We start from the raw sequence: 23764 nt of genomic DNA on the forward strand, positions 1-23764 counted from the left end.
AGATCCGTGATAGACTCGAAGAGAAACCCAAGATACGCAAAAGAGGTAACTTCCCTTACGCAAAAGAGGTAACTTCCCTTACGGTTTGACGACCACCGGCTCACCACCGCCACTAATCACAGTCGGTTTAACTTCGCCTATAAAAGGCCCCCCACTTCGTCCTTCACAGGACACAATCTCTTCACCCCATAAAAGATATACTCAGAGTTCTCACAACTCGCCCCCAAAAGGATCGATCAATATTCATTCTTTTACTACAAAGAGCACCCTGACTGTCTTGAGCGTCAGAGCGGTTTTCGAACCCTTTGCAGGTTTCCCCCCCTCGGGAACAGACGAACAGGAGCAAGGAGCTAGGAGCGAGGAACTGGAGCAAAGGAGCAGAGCAGAGAAGCAGAGAAGAGGCGCAGAGCAGAGCAGAGAAGCAGAGCTGACAGAGGAATCTCTCCTCTCCAAACAGAATATACCATCATAGCAGAGGCTGTCATGCATCAACTCCATTTTTCATGCTGATTTAACCGGGAACCAATTTTCGACATCAGTAGTATTGAGCAGTCTAATAGGCCTAAAGTCAGAAGGAGTTTGAGGCACTTTGGTTTTGGGGAAGAAACAGATGTGAGTATGATTAGCAAGAAAAGGGACACAATCGGAGTCAAAGAATTCATTAACCATGTTGAATATGTCAAATTTGGTAGTGTCCCATGTTGAATATGTCAAATTTAGTTGTGGTTCAAATGTGTGAGCAACCGCCACAAGTTTCACACGTGAAAGGGTTGTATATAAGGTAGAAATGGTACCTATGATTTATGAACACATATAACAATCAAATTTGTGGTGCTTTTACAAATATCTTTTTTTTTTTTTGTTGAAAAATGAAAATATCTTTTTGGAAAATGAAAATAAAAGTTATAGTAAGTTGTATCCTTGTGGTGTGTACTTGTATAATTTCACCAAGGGTGCTTCTAAAGGCACCTGGCTAAACGGTTGTTAGCATCCGGAATTGTTATTGACTCGGGTCAATGGTCATTGACCCGAGTTCTCTATAAGCACCAGTTTTTAATGCGGGTGACGTTCACCTTTGTTTGCTTCTTCTTCCAAAACAAAAGGAATCCCAATTAATTTTTCTTCCAAAACAAAACCCTAGAAAAGAGTAAACATTCTCCAGCAACGGCACCGATACCTACCGCCGACCATTCTTTTGTACAGATTCCATCAACTTATCTCCTAATCTGAAAGCATACCTATCACTTTTAGGTTTAGCCAATCTTTTATGTTTAGTTCCCAAATACATTTTCCTGTGAATATACCCTGGAAAAGTGTTTACTAAAGAAATTCGTAGCCTTTCTTCTCCGTAGGTAATCAGTACTAAGATAACATACACTTACAGATTTAGGTTTAAATTACCAATATTGCTTGTGTGTTGTTATATGTTTAGCTAGAGAGAGAGCCGAATAGATTGGTATAGTTGGAAAACTCAACCACCACCTTCAATAGCAACAACAATTGGTTGATTAATGATTAGGAACTGCTTTTTTCAAAGCATTCTCATCAATGACTGGAGGATCTTCATACCCATCAATCGTAACAACTTTTGCATTTTTCTGCAGCAATTACATCCCACAACTCACTAACTATAAAATCAACCAAACCTATATTATTTCTGACTCAAGGGACTAAAAATCAGCCCGAATGGATCACTAAGATGAGTCAAACAAAACAATCTTCTAATTAAAGGGAGGAACATAGAAGAGAGTAAAAAGAGAGGGAAAGAAGAGAGACAAATGACAGCCGGAATTCGTGTGGGAGGTGTCAATGAAGTTGACGGTGGTGGAAAGGAAAGATGGGGAAGGGAAGAAGAAAATAAGAAAAACATTAAAAATGGACAGTGAGATTTTGTGAGAAAGCTTAGAGAGAGAAAGTTTGGAATTTCTAATTTTCAGATTTTGTGAGAAATGGATGGAGGGGTTAGGGTTAACTCCACTTTGACCGGTGCCTACATAGTTGGACGGTGCTAACAGAGAAACGAACAGTTGGGCCTAGTGCTAATAGAGTTGGATGCTAACAGCCTTTTGGCTCGGTGCCTTTAGAAGCACCCTTTCACCAACCAACATTCCCAAAGAATTACACATTTATTTCTCATTCAAATAAGCGACGGTTTCTCTTTCCTAGCTAGAAACTGCGTCGTCTATTATTACTTCCCTGGAATAGTTCAAATATATCATAATAATAAAATGGAGAAAGATTGAAACTTGATTGATTAATTTAAACAAACTTATCGTGCAGGAAGTCCTAGCTGTTCATTCAACTCAATTATCTTCACCACTTTACGACTTCTGCTCAGTAAACCAATCAAATCAAAATCAGATCTCTCCCTTCAAAAAAAAAAAAAAAAAAAGTTAAAACCAAGGTCATATTCTTTTACCCTTTCTTGTGTTTTATCACAATGACAAGATCAGACCTGAAAAAATCACAAAATTAGAAAGAGATTGAAGAATCTTTCAGAGAAAATAGACCTTTCTTGGATTTGGTTTGCTGTAAGTTTCAAGCTCTGATTTCTTGTTTGTCTCGCCCCTTTTTCTATTTTCTCAGCTTTTACCAACATTTGTCTTTTATTTCCCCTCTATAGCATAAGTTGTTTTCTAACTAGTCCTTTCTTTAGTTTGAACCGATTTTCCAAACTAAATCGTTAATTGGGTTCCTGCAACTATTCAGATCTTCACAAATAACTTACTTTCAGTTTATAGTTTAATACAGTTCTGATTTTCTAGAGGTATGTTTGTTAAGAAATGGGTATTCTTCTTCTTCTTCTTCTCTATTACTTGTTATATACCACTTGTTTTGGGGGTTTTGGTTGGATTTTCTGGGTTTTGTTTCAAACTCATCAGAACTTCTAGGGTTACTAAGGTAGATTATTTGTTTGTTCTAACAATGTAATGTAGTTACTTGTTGATGCTTTACTACTAGTATGACTTTGGTTCTGAAACATTGTGGTTGATTTCATTTTGTAGTAGGAGTATTTACTGAAGGGGCCAAGAAGCTGGATTTCTTAAGATTTTGACAATATGTTGTGTACTTGCTCTGGTGAACAATATAAGTTTGAAGAGGTTCCTCAGTCGCCGGAATCCCTAGCAACTAGAGATTTTTCGGCTAGTGGTCTCTCGTCGAGGACCGGAGATTGGGAAACAAAGTTTGAAGAAAGCCAAGTTGATGATGTTGAATCCACTTTGAAGGAAGCTCTTTCCTTAAATTATGAGGTGAATCACTTTTTCTTACATAACTAACTCTTTCTACTTTTGCTATTGCTTTCGATTTTTAGTTTTGATTTTATTTGTTTGGGTTATAATAGGAGGCAAGATCTTTGTTGGGGAGGCTAGAATTTCAAAGAGGAAACTTTGATGCTGCACTTCAGGTGTTTCAAGGGATAAACATTCGATGTATAACTCCACAAATGACTCAGGCTATTATTGGACGAACACGTCAACGAAAAAGTCGTAGCAAAACTGAGAACTCGCACGTTCGTGTAATGTCTATGCACTCAGTAAGCTTGCTGCTTGAAGCAATATTGCTTAAAGCGAAGTCACTGGAAGCTCTTGGCTGCGTCAAAGGTACACTTCTTGTTTCTTCGTACAAGTAATGTGATCATGTATGGTTCTTAATCATGCTCGAAGAGCTTTAAGGTCACATAGCAAATTGCCGTCAGATAACCAAACTATATCAACAATATAGTAAGTCAAAGCTCCATTTATTCTTAACTAACTCTGTTTGTTTAGGTGTTACATTGTATCTGTTGTCGATATACAGAAGACGGTACCAGCTAAGGTACTGACTGTGTAGAGGTGAAAAGTTGTATTGTGTTAGTAATTACGACATAAAGTACATTGAGGTTTTGGGCGATTGAGATTGAATATCAGAGCCTGCCCCATATCTGGGGTTCACTCATTGAAGGGGCAGTCTATAGTCATGAAAAGGGTAGCTTATAAGTCACTGAAGTGGCAGCCGCCAGCCTATAAGTTGAGCTTTATTTATGAATGCATGATTAAAGGCCAATAATGTCGTTGAATAAAATAAGGCTTGGTGAGTGGGATAATCTGCATGTAAATGACTAATGTGGGGTAGTGTTACTTGATTAGGGTCGGTTTGTGAATCGGGTTTGGAGGCTCGATGAGTTGTTTTAATGCAAGGTTAAATACAGTGTCCTTTATTGGTACCTGATTTTAGGTATATTTCTAATGTGGGAGTGGAGTCTAGATTGATTTTCATATTGCTCTAATAACTTTTTTAATACTCCCATGCTTTTGCTATTCACATCTATGAGTTACTTTTTTTACAATGAACCTTAGTGAAGAATTCAGACAACGAGGATCTAAGTCCAGCTATATAATAGTCATACTCCTTTACTTTTAGTATTTTGTTGCGTCATACAAAAATTCTTATTAGATACTCAGGTACTTGCAGTCACTTGAGTGGGTAGAGATGTACATCTGGGTAAAACTGGACACTATCTTATTAGGACTATGAAATACCACTTTAGTTTACTGTCGTCATTTGTATATGATGTATCATTAGTTGATCCAAAAGTGAAATTGGGAATAAAATAGAGGACCTAACTACTAAGACAACAAAATATAGTATACCGTATCCCCGCCTTCTTCTTTTCTTTGTGTATCCGACACCCTCCTGCAATGTCATGCTACGCAAAGATCAGTTAATTTGATTAAGAATTCATGTCCGAAATTCTGAACCATGTCGACTTGATCAAACCTTAATACACTTCATCTATAGATTATCTGAGGCTTTTGCTTAGTTATCTAGGCTGAAACCTTTTGATGATATTGATCCTGTTATCTTTCTGAATCTTGCAGATGCTGCAAAAGAATGTACAATTATTCTGGACACAGTCGAATCTGCACTTCCAAATGGATTGCCAGAAGGAATTGTTGAAGACTGCAAATTGCAAGAAGTATTTCACAAGGCTCTAGAATTGCTTCCAAGACTTTGGAACCAAGCTGGTTTTCTTGATGAAGCCATAATCGCGTATCGCCGGGTTCTAACCAAACCGTGGAATCTGCATCCCCAAAAGTTAGCCGGCATCCAAAAAGACTTGGCTGCAATTTTACTGCATGGTGGAGTTGAAGCAAGCCTTCCTCCTCAGTTGCAAATATGGGGCTCGACTACTCCTAAGAATAACATTGAGGAAGCTCTCTTGCTATTGTTTATTCTCATGGCTAAAGTAGCATCTCGTGAAATAAGTTGGGATCCTGAAATCATGGATCATCTCACTTATGCACTTTCTATATCAGGGGAGTTTGAATTTTTGGCCAATCATTTTGAACAAGTTCTTCCGGGTATTTATAATCGAGCTGAAAGGTGGTACTTTCTCTCTCTATGTTATAGTGCTGCTGGCCAGGATGAAGTTGCTTTGAACCTTCTAAAAAAAGCTGTAGGTCCATCTGAATCGAAACATGAAATCCATCTTCATTCACTTCTGTTGGGAACTAAGTTATGTTCTCGGTTTCCACAACACACCAATCTGGGCACAGATTTCGCTCGAAAAGCAATCGAAGTAACAAAAAATAGACATAAACATCTTCGATGGAGAGCTCATCAGTTGCTTGGTGTTTGCTATGGAGTTGCTGCCAGAGTTTCTGTATCAGATTCCCGAAGATTTTTACTTCAAAACGAGTCTTTGAAATCCCTTTGTGAGGCTGCCATTATTGAGAGCGAAGATCCAGAAACAATATTTAGCCTCGGTTTAGAGTATGCTGTTCAAAACAACCTAAATTCTGCTCTGGAAAACGCGACACTATATTCAGACATTACGGGTGGAAGCTCATTAAAAGGGTGGAAATTACTAGCCGGGGTAATATCGGCACAACAACGGTTTGAAGATGCAGAAACGATTGTAGATATAGCTTTGGATGAGTCTGAAAGAAGACATCGGTTAGAACTTCTCAAGTTAAAAGCTGTTATTCAAATTGCCCAGGAACAGCCCCGAAACGCAATAGAGACCTACAGAAGCTTGCTTGCTTTGATTCAAGCACAAAGAGAACTTCAAGTTAAAAATCCTGAGTCCGAGGTTTGCAGTTTTGCCTGCTTTCTAGATTAATATTTTGTCTTGATTGGATACTGAAGACGGTTTTCATGAAATTATATACAGGTAGTAGATAATGAGGATTTAGAAATGGATGCATGGCAGGACTTGGCAAATATTTACACAACTCATGAATCGTGGCCTAGTGCTGAAATTTGCGCTAATAAATCCAAATCTATTAATTATTACTCCCCAAAAAGTTGGCACACTACAGGTACCGATATTTTTTTTTTTTTTTCTTTTAGTTCTTTACGCATCTTAATTTTCTATGCACATACCTATGGGGTGAAAAGATGAGGGTAGCATGTCTGCCATGTCATTATCCCGTTCCCATGTAAGCTCCTTAGCTTGTGGCGATGACCCTTTAAAGAATGGAATAGCTTCTTTCCAAATGACATGTTCCATGTAGATGAAGGATATGACGTGGTTTTCATCATTACCGCAAAAGCAGATCACTCTGGTAAGTGGTATGCTATCATGTTCACTATGTGGTATGCTAGTGGTATAAGGTCCTCTCGCTACACTAGTTTGACTAGCTGCACATTTTGAACTGTTTACCATGAAAAAGGATATTTTCTATGATGCATATAGAACAAATACACTCTTTCATACCCTCCTCCGTCTTCTTAAAATTTAGTAAGTTACCTTATAGCTTTTCAGGGAAAAAATAGGTCAATTATCCAGTTGTTGATCATCTTTGCTTACATGTTCAAGAACATTGATAATGATCATGAAGTTGTATTGGAATTCTAACTTGCTCTACAAGTAAAAACTCAATAAACATGTCTAATCAATCACAATGAAAGTTTTAATATGCTGAAGATCTTATCCCATGTATTCCTTTTCTTCTTTGTTACCCTACAGGAATGCTATTCGAAGCTCAGTCTATGTACAAGGAAGCACTTGTAGCTTATTCTGTCTCACTCTCTATCGAACCAGACTATGTTCGAAGCATGGTTTCAACAGCATCAGTGTTGAGGAAACTTGGGAAAAGATCAATTCCGATAGCAAGAAGCTTCTTGATGAACGCTTTGCAATTAGAACCAACTAACCATGAGGCATGGTTGATTCTCGGTTATATATCGAAGATGGAAGGTTCGTTACATCAAGCTGCAGATTTTTTCCAAGCAGCACATGAGCTCAAACAATATGTTCCAGTTCAGAAATTTGTGTGATCTTAATTATTACTTTGTAACACTCTTCTTTTAGGATAATGTACTTCCACGCCAAATATCTATTTCTCACTTTCTTACTAGTGGTAATCCTTCTAAAGCAACCATTGTTGAAATATGTAAGTTTCTGTTGTGAATGAGATGGAGTGTACAAAAATTAATTTAATATTATGAAGGATATGAATTAACATAATAGAGAGAAGTAGCCGATTCGATTTTGAGTTATACTTCAATAGTACTATATTGCTTACTTTCCCCATAATATTTTACCTTTTCAGCATCATCAAGGTAGCTAAATAAAAGTGTAAATTTTGATGACTGGAGTATCGATGTAACACAAAGACATCGGAAAAAGTTGAAGACAAACCAAGATTGTATAAAAGACGTCTGACTTAAAATCATGACAATGTGAACTCTGGGAGCTTGTATAGATGGACTCCACTTTTTTTCAGAATTCAATAGATAGAGAAGCATAGTGAGTCCTGACAATATGGCATGTAACACGATAGGCATGTGAACTAACTGGTTCTGTCGCGTTAAAACTACTATTATAGTGGACTTCAGTATATCATAGTCCATTGGTACAGCAAGAGTATCATTGTCTCGTGCTGTGTCCTGTCTGGTTCACTGGTTGAATGTGTGAACTTGTTTCAAACCACACAGTGCTAAGGTGGCGACCTGTTTTGCTTATTGGTAATATATAATGGATTCATATCAGTTGAGCATTGCCATAAGCTGCATCTGCGTTGTGCTCTAGTGGGTTGAATGAGATACTTAAATAATATTAAACGGATCGAGAATAAGAAATCCGACGATCAAGCGAAGTCCCAAATATTTCAAGATCTAAAAGATATAGCTTCATTATCTTGTAATTATCTAATCAACAATGACAGAGCAACCGAAGAAGCTTTATCCTCTCTTTCTGTCTAAACCCCTAATTAGATTTTCACCTATAAATACTGTATCATCATCTCCCACCACAAACCATCTTACATCTTTTAACCCTGATCTTAATGTCTTGTGTATAATTTACTTCAAGAATAAGAAGAAGAGACTGGATTGGGGACTTATTTTTTTATTTGAATTTGTCAAAGGGTTAAGGGCCCGACCCGAACAAAGAATACTTAATCAAATAAAAAACAAATAAATAATTGTCGGAACTAAGAAACTAGAATAGAAAACTCTAACAATCGAGAAGTTAAGCATGTCGCACTCTAATGACTCCCCTTTTATCATCCTGCACAATCTTCTCTAACTCAGCTGGTAATGTGTTCAATCTCATTTCTCTGTAGCCTGATATTGGTTTCATCTTTGATAGAAAATCAGCTGCCTGGTTTATTTCGCGATAGACATGAGAAATAGAACATTCTTCCAATTGCGACATTAACTCCCGAATTTCACGAATTATTCTGACCATCTGCCATGGTGGATTCTTACCCTCCGTTGTCAATATAGAGACTGCTAGTTAGGATTCAGTGGCAATCCTCATCCTCGTCTGACCCAAAGTAGTTGCTAACTGTAGACCTAGTTTGATCCCTTGCATTTCATGAAACAACACCGACTTTCTCGGCGTTTTGGACGTTGCAGCTACAATTGTATCTCCCCAGTGGTCTCTTAAGATTACTCCAAAACCCCCTGAATCAGCATCATAGGCCCCATCAGTATTAATTAGGACCTTATTTATCAAAGGGCCAGACCATTTACACGTTTTGGCTACCTTTACCTGAAGTGGGATAGACAGATTCCACCGATCCAGAATTTGTTGAGACCCATCCAGCCTATTGGGTTTCCGTTTCCATGTCAGCACTTTAATTTTGATTTCACTAACGACCCACCTGAATAATTCTTGGACTGGCCTGACCTTCCCTCGAAACACTCGGTTATTTCGCTCAGACCATATATGATGTATGAACCCGCAAAAAACTAGGCCTCCCAGTCTGCCTAGTATTGAATTACCGTGAAATTGAGTGATACACCACTTTATTTCGTCCAACCAACGACCTGTGTGATTCCTGCTAACCATCATTTGATCTGAAATCAATTTCTCTCGCGAGTCTTTTTGAAACCCTTTCATCTTCTTTATTCCTTTTAGGGTTTAGAGTAGAACTGTGATTTATGACAACTGATTGACTAACAAACTACACAGAAGAAACCAACAGATGGGTATTCTTTCAATTTTTACCTTTTCTAAATTCCCTAAAGAAATTCTCCGAGAGCTGGATACTAATCAGTTACCTTTACCTATATTTGGATAACTCACAACATCTCCAATGCAAAACTCAGAAAAATCTCTATTTGTCTTGTGTCAGATTCTAATTCCTAAAGATCCTCAATTCTTGTACATTTCAAAAGTAAAATTCGAATGGTGTTTGGATAAAAGAATCATGAGTCCAGATGATTTTTTTTTGTTTTGGTTTGTTGGTAACTAGTAAGACTCTAAGGATTCATAATTACTTAAATTATTTTTAAAAGAATTTTTGGGTTTATAGTCCAAAAAACGGGCCCTAATAAGAAATTTAGTCCTCTCTAATCCTATAAAGGGTTTCAAAACCAAAATATTAAAGTAAATGGATATCTAGTCCATTTGTATCCATCTCGAGAGAAAACACAAATGGGAGATTTTAAAAGGCCTCCCCGTTTTTGTTAAAAGGCCTCCCCATGGTTTCGTTGACTTGGTAAAACACGTTTGACTTGGCTTGGTTAAAGGGCCCCCTCTTTGAATGGGTGAAAAAAACCCCCTTTAAGGGTGTATTTCACCCACATCATTTGACCACGCCACATCATCACCTTCTCCGGCAAGGTCGCCGGCCGGCCAAATTTCCGGCCGGCGACCTTCAAACCAAAATTTTTTTTTTTTTTTTTTCTTTCTCTCCTCTCTCTCTCTCTCTCTCTAAGAACTCCGGCGAAGGAACCCTTCGCCGGAGTTCGTCTGTTCGTGAGAACAGATCTGTTCTCACGAACAGACCTCTGTTCGTGAGAACAGACCTCTGTTCGTGAGAACAGATCTGTTCTCACGAACAGTCCTCTGTTCGTGAGAACAGAGCTGTTCTCACGAACAGTCCTCTGTTCGTGAGAACAGACGAACTCCGGCGAAGGGTTCCTTCGCCGGAGTTCTTAGAGAGAGAGAGAGGAGAGAAAGAAAAAAAAAAAAAAAAAAAAATTTGAAGGTCGCCGGCCGGAAGTTTGGCCGGCCGGCGACCCTGCCGGAGAAGATGATGATGTGGCGTGGTCCACATCACCGGTCTTGGGTTAAGTTTGACCTAACGGCGTTAACTTTGCCGTTAGGTCAAATATTGATGAAGGAGGTGCTCTTTTGTAGAGGGGGCCCTATAACCAAATGGGTTATAATGAGAGGCGCTTTTAGCGGGGAGGCCTTTTAACAAAAACGGGGGGGCCTTTTAAAATTTCCCAACACAAATCCCTAGAATACAATAAATCTTAATACCAAAACTAACCTTCCTTATATATAAAACAGATTTATATTCAAAATCCCTAAATATCTTTTTCCATTTTTATCTCCCACCTTTCTCTCTCCAATCACGTTTTTAAACTAAGTAACCGTGATCTTCATCATCTTCAGTAACCGAAACCTGCTTATTTTCTCTCTCTCTAAATCAGAATCGTTTGATAATCATCCATTAATTTCAGAAATCTTGTTTCTTCTTCATTAAAGCAGTTGAAATCATCTTCTTCATCATTTATCAGGTAAAACACATTACAAAAGTCATTTTTCGTTCCATTGAAACAGATTCTAAATTAGATTTAATATTGCTTTTCAGGTAATGTTAAAGGTTTTGATTTCTTCTTTTTTGTTTAATGTTTTTCATCTTCATCTTTAACTTTGTTCATGAATTTCATTATAATCAAATTTCTCTCTGTATCATCTAATCAAATCTTCATCATTATTCAGTATTTTCTCTCTCTCAGATTCATAACCGATTTTATGATGTTAATGTTAAATCCGTCTTTACAATTCATTTTATTCGATTAAGAAGTGTTTGTCTCTATGTATTTTGTTACTTTTTAGTAGTTTTAGGTTACAGATTTTGATTTTTAGATCATTTTTTCTAATCTTCATCTAGGTTTCCGTACAATTTTTTATGCAGAGAAGATCTCGTACGATTTGTTATAACTGAATGCAAATGATATATAATTTAAAATAAATTACGGACCGTTTACAATAAGGTACATATCATTTTTGATCCAGAGAAGATCTAGTACGATTTGGTTGTAACAGAATGTAAACGATATATAATTTACACGACATTACATGATGTTTACTAAACATAAAACATACATAACGCAAACATCTTCTGTACGATGTTTTTATAACAGAATGTAAATATATGTATTTTGTTACAAATTATACATACTTTATAAATAATATCAAAAACATCTTATAAATCTAAATAAATTATATATAATTTATTCAACATTACGCGTACTTTTTCCCATAACAGTTGTCGTTTATAGTACAATAAATGTTCCAAAAATTATATGTAATTTATTGCACATTATACATATTTTTTCACATAACAGTGACCTTGTGATTCAAACTAAAGTTATGTTTGTCTCCTAACACATTATGAAGTTTAACAAACAGTATGCATAATTTATTCCATTATACATGTCGTTTCTAGTAAATTATATGTTTTGTTGACAAATGTATATGTTTTCTTTTTGTAGTTTTGCTGTTACTTATGGAATTTCCTACTGAAGTTGGTCATTTGTTTCCTGGTGGTGCAAAAACATTTGGATATGCTCTTCGACAATATAGTATTAATGTTGTTTGTCCTGCTCAAGACTACACATGCTCTTCGACAATATAGTGCAAACGATATTTTGTAACAGAATGTAAACGATGTGTAATGTAAAAGAAATTATGTGTAATTTATTGAACATGACACACATACAGTTGATAAATTACGTTGTATACATGACAAATGTTGGTTTCCTCGTCATAAATAACACTTAATTTACGTATTTGTTTCATAATTTGTATTCGATGTGTATTTATGTATGAGTAAAAACAAAAATAGATGTTGTTGTAATGTTCCCAGAAAAATATACCATTTCCAAATCTAAAAATTAAGTGAGAGAAAAGTGATATATACGTTTTGTATATTAACCCCCAAATGACGCTAAATTAATCTCGGAAAATATACTCTTTTCAAATCTGAAAGTTTAGAGAGAGAAAATAAATTTAATTTCCAAATCTGTTTAGAGGAGAGAGAAATTATGATTTGTTTCTATCCGTTTTTTTGCTAATAAATCCCTTAAATCATGCCCAAATTTGATTTCCTTCTCTTCAGCGTTTGATTAGTTTCTGGCAATGGCGTTTCGAAGATTTAAGTTAGGGTTTTTGGAAACGTTTCGTTTTGGGAAAGTTTCAATTTTGTTTCCTATAGTTTATCCCGAATTCACAGTTAATTAAGCTGTTGAAATTTTCGATCCGGCCCCACAATTTAAAATCCCGTGAAAATGGTTTGGGACACGGATGGAATTGTTGTATAGATAGTATGGGTTTTTAGACCCAAGAACAAAAGGTCTAAAAATCCATTTTTTGACAAGATTGGACCCTAAACCCTTTTTGAACATTATTTTGGTCTATATACCAACGGACCCTTTTTAAAACACATCTTTAAAATTATTACTTTTTAGAAAAACTTTCTTTGCTTTTCTCGAAATTTGTTTTTCACGAGAATCTTTTTCCTCACGAAAACCGTTTTTTCTCTACGAAAACTTTTTTCCCTCTGAAAATTGTTTCTTTTCCCAAAACCATTTTTTTTCACGAAAACCGTTTTCCTCATAAAAAGTATTCTTTACACGAGAACCGCTTTTTTCCCACGAAAAATGTTTTTTGAACATAAGTGTTTTTGCAGAAGGAAAACGGTTTTTGAAAAATTGGTTTCTTCGAAAAAAGATTTCTGAAAAAAAAAAATTGGAAAAAAATACAATTGGTGAAAAAATGTTTTCGGAAAAAAATTGTTTTCGAAATAAAAAACGAGTTTTCAAAAGAAAAAAGGTTCCCATAAAACCGATTTTCAAAAAAGAAATCTAGAAAAAAATGATTTTCGATAAAAAAAAAAATTCATTAAAAAAAAGGTTATGAAAAAACACAGTTATCATGAATAAATTTTTTTTTTTTAAGATATTTAGTTGGATTTTGAGTTTGAAATTAGGGCTTAATAATCTTCAATCTTAGCAAATCTTAGGGGCAGGGTGGAATTATAGTCAAATACCATGTTTGGACTTGGGAATCCTTAGGATTCAAGAGTCCTTGAATTTTTGGTAGTCAAAGACCAAGGAATCTTCAATCATACCAAATCCATATTTAGTAGGCATCCTACAACCAAACATCTCATAAACTTGTTTTTTTAACTTACGTGGTATGGTTATTTTTGTAAAAAAATAATTAGTTATTTTGGAAATATATGAAGGCTTCAATTTTATTGGTTCAAATTCAACTTTTGATAAGTTAGACGTACAATTAGAGATATCTCAAGAGGAGACTCAAGAAATATAGTGTCCTCTTGAGATATCTCTTGTCCACCCTCGACACGTCATCTTTGAGATCTTAGTTGAGTTTCACATTGGAGAGAATTTTTAACAAAAAATTCCAAAAATCCTATGTGGCACACCGAAATTAAAAATCGAGTTTTGCATTGGAGATGCTCTTAGTAGATCTAAAGAGAAACAAACATATTGTAGAGGATGGAAATACCTGTACTGATCAGTTTTGACTCCCATCATCCTCATTACACCACTTTTATTCCCGTACTAGTTAGATATGCCCTCCACCAGTGAAAGATTTACCAGCGTGTAATACCCGCTTAGCCCCTTTTTATCTCACCTTTTTACCCAGCGAGTCCAATTTTCTCTTTTTTTGTTGAAAGAAGTCTAGCTTTCTTATGAAATTCTTGGCAGGTTGCTTCTCAACATTTCCTGCCTGAGTTTGATCGTAATTTCAGAAGAAACTGAATAGCAAAAGAATAAAAGTACAACTGAAAAAAATATTCTTTTATTACTTTTAATAAGATGATCAATTAACACTAATAGAGACACATATTTATAGATGATCAAGGCTCATTTGAACACGAAGAAAACTCCTAAAAATCAGAAACTAACAATCAATCCACACTACAAAAATACATCACATTTCTAACGACCAAAACCATTACAAATGCCGACAAGCTGTTACAAAGATCTTCTGTAACGGCTTCAAACCGTTATAAAAATTTTCAGCTGTTACAAAGAACTCCGTTGCAAATACATTTGTAACGAACAGTAACCGTTACAAAAAAATGAATTATAACGGATCCACTAGACATAAGCCGTTACAAAAAAGTTTGCTTAAGTGGCGGGAGAAAGTTTGGTGCCAAATATGGAAGCCTATTCGTAACAGCTACTACATAGTAGGTCGTTACAAATATACTATTTGTATCGGGTTTTCATTAGGAAGCCGTTATAAATGTTGGCTATTTGTAATGGCCTTTTGTGTTAAAGCCGTTACAAATAACTCATTATAGAAAAAAAATTGGTTGAATTCTGTGGTATCCACCTGCAATATTTGTTGTTGTTACTGTTGTCCCTATTTGAAAATCAAAAAACCAAAACGAGATAACTAAAACTAACACAATTTATCAAATAAAACACATTACATTGACTTCAAACTCTTAATACAAGTTTGGAGTTTATCGCTTCCAACCTAAATATATATAGAAAAGACCTCATGGTACTTCCTGGACATCGCTAAGTTTTATGAAGGAAGATGACATGTAAGAACTAAACTAAAAAGAAATGATTACAATTAAACCAAAATATTAGTAAATATATGCTAATTCGATGAAGCTCTAATGATCTCAAATTTTCTTGTCCTTATCATCCTGAAAAAGAAATAAAAGAAAAGGTAAGAGGACAACAATCTGCAGATAACACAAAATTTACAAGCTCCTCATTAGATACATCATTATCATTAATTATGACATAAACTTGTAAACGTGCTAGTTGAATACGTCACCTTGGTGAATTACGAACTGTTGCATCATTGTTTGAACTGTTGGAATTATCTAATAATGGTTCTAGTTATGTGGTAGAGGATGGAGAATTTGCATTTTGTAGTTCATGTTGTGTACTACCAACTGTTTCTTCATTCAGATTTATACCCATCTGATTTTTCTCTTCTTTCGCCTGATTTTCTAAGCTTCATCTTCATTAAACTCAACATCCCAACTAACAATAACTTCAAATGTTTTTGAATTAAATAATTTATAGACTTTAGTTCTATCACTATAACCAATGAAGATACATTTCTGACTCTTGCCAGCAAACTTGTTTCTCTTCTCAGTTAGTATATGTGCATATGCTACACAACCGAATACTCGAAGAAGTACAACGCTTCGTTTATGAGTACTCCATGCTTCTTCTGGTGTCATATTAAGTACACTTTTTGTTGGAGATTTATTCATATTATGCACCACAAAAGACACAACTTCTACCCAAAATACTTTTGGTAGGATTTTTCCTTTTACCATGCTACGTGTCATTTCAATAATAGTTTTATTCCTCCTCTCAAAACTCCATTCTATTAGGGTGTATAATAGCTGTGAGTTGGTACTTCATTATGTGACTTTTGCAAAAATGAGAAAACTGGTTAGTAGTGGACTCTCCTCATCTGTCTATACGAAACGATTTCAAACTACGACCACTTTGTTTTTCTACATGAGCCTTAAAATCTTTAAACATCTTAAATATTTCAGACTTTGCTTCAGAAAAGAGACCCATGTTTTCTTACTATAATCATCGGTAAAAGTAAGAAAATACCTTTTACCTCCATGAGAAGAAGTCTCATTTGGCCTAGAATTATGAATCCACCAACTCTAGTTGTTCCTTAGCTCTTCGTGCCTTTCCAACTGAAAAAATATCTCTAAGTTATTGCTTTCCAAAGCTACATCCTTCGCACAGTTGATTACAATTTTAAAGCGAAGGTAACCTAAAAATGTTGTCCCAAACACACCCTCTATTTAATATTGCCGGCATAGTCGCCGATCGACAAAACTCGTTGGAGAATCATATTCTCTCTCTACTCTCTATCTTCTCTCTCTCACTAGTCTCTTTTCTCTCACTATTTCCGACGAAGGGGAGGAACCCCTTCACCGGATCTCGTCTGGTTTGAAACTAGACGTGAGCAGATCTCGTCTAAAAAACCTGAGCTCCGGTGAAGGGGCTCCTCCTCTCCGCCGGAGATAGAGAGAGAAGAAAGAGAGAGGAGAAAAAGAAAAAAATGAAAAGATGTGAGAAGAAGAAGTGTTGCCAAAGATGATACAGGTGTCGTCGGAATTTGTAGTGGATGTCGCCGGAATTGATGGTGGATGTGAGAAAGGAAGAAGAGTGAAGAAGAAGAGTGAAGAAGAAGTTGAAAAGTATGAAGGCTTGAAAGTTTGGGAGAAACAAAAAGTCTAAATTTTTTTGTTTCCACTCAAAACTTTGCGCCCCGAAAAATTTCTTTATTTCCCGTAACACCGACCAATTCAAGATGTGTGAGGGACTTCACACTAGGATTTGTTTTAGAATGACAGATGTGTGGGGGACTTGCCCGGCCGGCTTGATCGGATGAGAGAGTAATCCAGCAGTCCCCCGTCCCACCCCGACCCGAGGAAGCTGCGTTAGTTCTGGAGAGATAAGCTGCGTCACATTGAGACAGAGATAGAGAGAGATGAGCTCCTCAAAATTGAAATCACTGGCGCCAACAGAAACCCTAGAAATAGAGAATGGACTTTCAGTTGTACCTCGTGTGAAGCTTCTACTAACAATTCACCGATCTGATCTCTCAGTAAAACCCATCGATGAATGGCAACTCAAACGTTCTCTCATTGACTTCCTTAAAAACTCTCTCTCCATTTCCATTGTGGTTCCTGAAGAAGATATCGACATTCATAGTTTCAAAGATCTCAAGAAACGAAAGCGCGAGGATCCAGTCGCATCTGGTACTCTTTACATTCGAGATTTAGGGTTTATTGCTAACTACAAGAAGAAAGAGGTTTTGATAGATGATGAAGGAAAAGAGGAGTGGAAGATTATAGAAAGAAAGTTTTTTGAATGGAGAGATTCTTTTGTAAAACAACTGGATGGAATTGATTTAAATTTAGCAGGAGTTAAGTTTAGATTAAGTGCTGTTCTTCCTCCTTCTGATGATTATCTAGGCTTGAAAAAATCTTGGGAAGAGTTTTATGCATTTGATAGTCGTGGTATGACTTTGAAATTGATAAACTTTGCACCTTTTTCAGTTTTCTCAATATAGTTCATTGTGTGTTTGATCAATTTGAGCATTTGGGTTGTTTTTTTTGTATCATTTTCAGGGGTTTCTTCAAGGACTGGAAAACAACATCCCGATACGCTTGTTTTGAGAGGCGTTCCTTCGAGATGGTTTGCAGAACCAAGAGTTTCTTCAAAGCCTTCTTTGTTGGTTACACATACCATTTTCTCTGTATTTGGAAAGATAAGGTTATAAAGAAGTGTTATTGTTCCATATTTGTTTTGCATTATAATTGGTCAATGAATAAGGTTGTATCTAATCCTGATTAGTGAAATCCCAAGACTAGTATGACAATCTCCAAATGTTCTTATGGGTAATAACATTACCGAGACTTTTAAACATTGCTCTGGAATTCGTGTAGAATCATGTTCTTGTAATTCTGTAATAACTGTCCCTTATCAATGTCATCATGTAGCTCGTCAGTCAAATCTTTCTTGAACACAAATAAAAGCGACTTAATTATTTACCTACTGGATTGTATGTCGGCTTCAAGTACTTAGAAGAATAAAAGTCTAATAGCTATATGTGTTTGCTCTTGGAAAATGGAGTTGGTACTGCTAGTCTGCTACTAGTAGATAGATGCTTATTGTGAATTCATGTACCACGACTTAAAGAATCAATTTTTTTAAACATGTCCAACAAAAGATCTCTTTTATTTTGGGAGTAAACTAGCTTTTGCTTTATGATGAACTGCCTTGTAGCTTGAGTGTTGTAGTGATTGCACCAAGAACATCAAAACAGTTTAGGTTTTTAGTTTGTAAAAAAAAATAGGAATGTGTAGATTGGCTTTCTTATGGTTAGTAAAGTACAATATCATGCCATACTACTTTTGCATTATACAAAAATTACGGTTAATTTTGCCACTTTACTTTAACTTTGCTGCTAGACCTATGTCAAATAAACGGCAGGGAACTTTTGTGGTACACAAAAATTACGGTAAATTTTGCCACTTTACTTTGACTTCGCTGCTAGACCTATATCGAAATAACGGCAGGGAACTTTATAATGTACATATTTATGGTTGGAAGTGCATAAATGAATATAGCGTGTTCTTTTTATGTTTTTTGTTCTGATTTTAATAAATCAGACGTTCTGCTTGTCACCTTTAGATTCTAGTATGAAGTATAGCTGTATAATCTGACAAATTCTTGTCTCTCATGATCTTACTTTTGCTCATGACAAATAGGAATCTTAATGTTGCTGCTGACAATGATCTAGATAAGAATGTGGAAGAGGGTGATAAGAGTGTTGGATCTGGTCTCCAGTGCAAAGTTGTGGTTCAGTTCGAAAAATATGATGATTTCTGCAATGCTATGAAAGTATTGTGTGGTCGCTCAATGCAAAAAGTAAGGCTTGGTTATACCCTCTTTCCGACGTTCTCTTTTTTTATCTATTTATTTATTTGTTCTTATAGTTACTCCATATGGATTGGCTCCACACTAGCTTGCGATCATCTTCAATGGAAGGTTGTTAGAGCAAGCCCAACGTATGGGACTGGGGCTAATAACAGCCGTTGGGGCCAACCCAACAGCTACGACTATTTTGGGGCAGATCCCCTAATTTTAGGGGATTCAACGTATGGGGCGTATATATGTATCAAGTGCGTTAAGTGAGGTGCGTATTAACCTAGAACATTAAGACACCATATAAGAAGAAATTGGTTTTAGTTTAACACAAATCGATTTTGTTTTGAAATTCAAAACAAAAGTTTTCAATGTGAAAATAATCTTAAATTAATAAGTTCATACATCTAAATATTCCAAATGAGAATACGGAACATGTGGGCGAGGTTGTTTCTTTGGTTGCGAAAATATTCTTTAAGCAAAGAATAAGTAGAGTTATAAACTTATTAGTTTAAGAGTTATTAATACCAACAAAGGTTCGACCTGAATCCACGATATTGTTACTCTATGCCTCTTTTTTCACATCAAAATGTTGTTCTCTATACCCAAAGGTGTGCTGAAGGATATTGATAGTAAAATGTGCTCTTTTCTATGGAACAAAACTATGGGTGACAAGAGTATGCACTGGGTGAAATGGAACCAGGTTCGTACAAGCAGAAGCAAAGGAGGCATGGGGGTGAAAAATTTGGAATACATGAATAAAGCTCTCCTCACTAAATGGCTATGGAGGATGGATCAGGAGAGTAACCAGTTATGGCAAAGGGTTATCTCTAGTAAGTATGGCACGAGCAGTGACCTTTGGGTTAGAAAATGCAAGAATATATCTTTTGGCTGCGGAGTTTGGAAAGGCATCACAGCTCACCTAAAGGACTACCATAATATTACTAGATGGGTCCTGGGGGATGGTCTGAAAATCAAATTTTGGACGGACAGTTGGATAGGGTCGAGTAGCTTAAGCTTAAGCTTCCCTGATGTCTTCAGGTTGGCAGTTAGGCCTTTGGCTACTGTGGCAGAGATGTATAATACTGAAAGTGACTCTTGGGATATTGTAATTAGGAGGAACCTGAATGATTGGGAGATGCAGCAATATGTCCATCTATTGCAAATCATCCAAGAAGCAAATTTCTTGGATGAACCGGATTCTCGAGTTTGGCGCAATGAGGAGAGTGAGCCTCTGACAGTTGCTAACTGTTACAAAAGGTTGGATAGAGATGGCATCCTCCTAGAGCCTTGTGTATCCAAATCAGTTTGGATCAAGGCTTTGCCACCAAGAGTGGGATTCTTTTTGTGGGCTATCCTAGTTCAGAAAGTTCCCACGGTGGATGCTTTGAAGAGAAGGGGTTTGCAAATCCCTAATAGGTGCATTTTATGCAAGGAAGAGGAAGAATCGGCTGATCACCTATTCCTCCATTGTAGGGTGGCAGCAGCCATCTGGAACTATTTTGCCAAGCTTATGGCAACACATTGGTGTCATCCTGAAACCATACATAATATGATAACTCAGTGGGATGGTTTGTCCAAGAGGAAGCACAGAAAGGAGGTTTGGCAGCTGGTCCCAGCTGCGATTGTATGGAGTATTTGGCAGGACAGGAATAGCAAGATCTTTAAGGAAAAGAACCTAAACTCAGTGATAGACATTGAAGATGTCAAGGGTGTCATTTACTCCTGGATTAGGAAAATAGAGAAATTTAAGAATGTTTCATATTTGGATGTAGTAGTTAATTGGGAGGCCTGGATATCGTGAAATATCACTTCTAGCCCCCATAGCATATGTACATAGCTATTTTATTTCAATAATATATTCATTCTAAGTTTCAAAAAGAAAAAGTGGGCCAGGCTACCCGCACCTGGTCCAATCCAGACAGTTCTATCAAATCCGTTACGTGAGGTGATTTATACGCGCCCCAAATTGCAACTATAGGCGCTCCTCAAAGGCTAAAGTTTTAAGGGGTACATATGTAAATGGGGCGCCTACAACAACAATATGGGTGCCTTTAAGTCTTCTGAAAGAAAAACGGAATCTTTGAAAAGATGCTCTTTCTTATAATCTCAACCCTTTGTTGATATTTAATCAAATCCGAACCGTCAAACTTTGATAGAATAAATCCCAAACATTAGAGACAGACATGGGAGAGCAAATCTTAGCCATTGGGAGGAGGGGGAAAGATACCCTCCTCTCTTATTATATAGATAATCTTACGAACCTGAATATCCGGAGATAAATCAACGGTCAGGCTCAAAAAACACCATTGCGTTTTATATAATAGATAAATATGTATAATTATGCACCATACATTAGTGAATTAAATCAGCATATGGTGAAAGTGTAGTTTTAAAATGTCCAAATGCTAAGTGTGTACTCCTTTATATTCTAGTAGGTCAAAGGATATTGGTCTATGTAATTGCTAGGTATCAAATAAAGTGAAGGTAGTTATCATGGCTTCAATGTTAAACTATCATGGCCTTAAGGGTTTGTTATGAATGTTCAGATGTTGTTTCTATCAGTTTATAATATGCTTATGCCATCCTTGTAATACCTATGCTTTACATGTAAAGCTGACATCCAATTGTTATCATGTAATGATTCTTAATCGAGAAAGTATTTTTTGTGGTCACTCGGAAGTTGTAGGCGAAGCCTTTGATAACCTGTGCTTCAACCTATCTTACTACTACCTCCATATACCTAGCTCTTGAATTAGACTGTTCATCATTTAGTCTGACGTTGAAGGCTGGAACTAAAAAGAACTAATTTCCCCTAGGAATCATTTTTTTTCTCCCCTAGGAATAATTTTTTTGCTTTCATGGACCTAGCAATCTAACTTTATCAGATCACATCTGATGCTCAGTCATAACTAGGGAACTCTTTCAGGTGAATGATTTTCGGGTGTACTCTGGGCTAACATGAGATGATATGTTGCATAGTTATTGGCAGCATGTAGTTTTGTTGTTTGCATGTATTTAATTTTCTGTCTAATCATGTAATATATATTCATTTGATTGACATTTTGAACCATTGAATAGCAAGGATCAAGGCTTAGAGCCGAGTACGAGATAAGTTGGGAGAAGTATGATCTTTTTCGAAACTCAAGAAATACTATACAAGAAAGAATAAGTCGAGTCGATGCTTCCGTAGGACAGTATAGAAGTGAAAGCCCCAAGTATTCATTCACGTGTTCGTTTTGGCTCTGATGATCCACATCCCAAGAGATTTAAGGTTCAATTCCCTGCCATAAATGTGGATCTCTTTATTCTGGAGTTTGTGATTATTATGAGCAACTCAAGTAAATGTGAAATCGTTTTGGTAATTGCAGGATTAGGACAAAGAGAGCATTTGGGAAGGAACTATTGGTGCCAATGGCGCAGAGGCTGAGACATGATGTGGTAAGATAGACACCTTGCTTGCAGAATGTTATCTTTAGTCTTGCCGAAAGGGTTCTGCCCGAATATTGTTGTACATGTAGCATACATTTTTAATTTTCAGTACCTTCACATTTCCCATGAATTTGATATAAGAAAAGTTACTCCCAAATATTTAGAGTTATTCAAGTTACATTTAACCCAAGATTCATGATTATATGGTACTGAATGGAACTTCATCAAATATCACTTTTTCAGGAACCCAATTTTTTGTGTGGGTTTATGTTTTTAACTTTTTATCTCGTTTTTTTTCCATTTTATATAACAGATTATACTGTTGAAGCTCACTAGGGTTTCTATTCATAAAGAGCTCAATAGTTAAAGGGTTCTGGGAAATGAAATTTACTCCATAGTTAATCTTTTGGTGGTTCATTTTGAGAATCTCTTCTAGTGGAACAGACTTTCAAAAAATAAGCTTATGATAACCCAAGCTAAATTGATTGCAAAAGAGGATTGTCATATAGGGAGTTTCCTTTAATATCCGAAAGTTCGGTAGATTTGATTAGAAGTGTCACAAGGTAAGCATATCCAAGAAGGGTTATGAATTCTGTAGACTATCCTCACGCTTATGGGAGATTGGCGGTTTGGATTCACTTCACATAATTCGCATAATTGACTTGTTAGGACTTCTTTTTTCAAAAAGAATAGTTATATATAATAGTTCAAAACCACATGAAAACACATTTTATCCTAACAAAAAGTGAAATACGATTTTACCTTCCGTTTAACCTAATCTAAACCCAAGTAGTTAACCCAACAACCCACGTGACTACCCACCTTTTGTTATCTCTTCTGATTTTTCATTAAATTCGGACGTTCATATACTGACTCGTGATTCTCTCACACCATGAGGTTTGAGCTCGAGTTTGTGACCGTGTGATTGTGAAGGGTGACCTTATGTTATCTAAATACATATAATTACAAAAACTGCCCTTGCCATTACCCTTTAACAACACTAAACATTGTTAGTCGGAAATATTTTTACTTGACCATTTCTTCTCCATGCGGGTAATGTTAGACAGTAAAATTCCATCTTGTACATCATATGTTTTTCGGGGTGCAAAGACTTTCCTCTCCCGATCACCATCTCCGTTATCACCTCCGACCACCACCACCATCATTTCTCTCTCTCTCTCTCTCACACACACACACATTATGTTTGCCTATCTTCTCTCCCTCTCTGTCAGTGAGTCGTTTTCTCTAACTAAACCCTGATCCTCGAGGAGGGTTTGGCGAAACCTTCTCGAGGTTTGGTTTCGGTGAAGGGAACAGTTCCCTTCGCGAGAACTATGTATGAAAGAAAATAAGACATCTATATCTATATAATAAGGGAGGAGGGTATCTTCTTCCCTCCTCCCAATGACTAGGA

The 23764-nt window shown here is 36.4% G+C and overlaps 2 protein-coding genes across 10 annotated transcripts; both read left to right on the plus strand.

Moving 5' to 3' along the window:
- Positions 1–873: 873 nt before the first annotated feature.
- Positions 874–7485, plus strand: NPGR1 (no pollen germination related 1). Of its 6 annotated transcripts, XM_086644408.1 has the most exons (7): positions 874–936; positions 2085–2531; positions 3006–3251; positions 3344–3602; positions 4860–6073; positions 6155–6302; positions 6953–7485. In XM_086644408.1, the coding sequence occupies exons 3-7, from the start codon at positions 3060–3062 to the stop codon at positions 7261–7263; spliced, it is 2124 nt and encodes a 707-aa protein (XP_086500534.1). In that variant the 5' UTR covers positions 874–936; positions 2085–2531; positions 3006–3059; the 3' UTR covers positions 7264–7485. The 6 variants fall into 6 exon arrangements, with proteins under 6 accessions (XP_086500534.1, XP_086500536.1, XP_086500539.1 ...); XM_086644410.1 differs by lacking the exon at positions 874–936 and having other exon boundaries at positions 2093–2901; XM_086644413.1 differs by lacking the exon at positions 874–936 and having other exon boundaries at positions 2113–2404.
- Positions 7486–16794: 9309 nt separating this feature from the next.
- ZCW7 lies at positions 16795–22579 on the plus strand. Of its 4 annotated transcripts, none has more exons than XM_086640580.1 (5): positions 16795–17507; positions 17619–17763; positions 18762–18921; positions 22000–22192; positions 22290–22579. In XM_086640580.1, the coding sequence occupies exons 1-4, from the start codon at positions 16976–16978 to the stop codon at positions 22165–22167; spliced, it is 1005 nt and encodes a 334-aa protein (XP_086496706.1). In that variant the 5' UTR covers positions 16795–16975; the 3' UTR covers positions 22168–22192; positions 22290–22579. The 4 variants fall into 4 exon arrangements, 1 of the variants encoding a protein (XP_086496706.1); XR_015225237.1 differs by having other exon boundaries at positions 16798–17507; positions 18762–19529; positions 20791–22192; XR_015225238.1 differs by having other exon boundaries at positions 16800–17507; positions 22004–22192.
- Positions 22580–23764: the final 1185 nt, after the last annotated feature.

The sequence above is a fragment of the Eschscholzia californica genome, unplaced genomic scaffold, assembly GCF_041429995.1.
Source record: "Eschscholzia californica isolate CP2 unplaced genomic scaffold, dmEscCali1.0.p SCAF_5, whole genome shotgun sequence".
Lineage (NCBI taxonomy): Eukaryota > Viridiplantae > Streptophyta > Magnoliopsida > Ranunculales > Papaveraceae > Eschscholzia > Eschscholzia californica.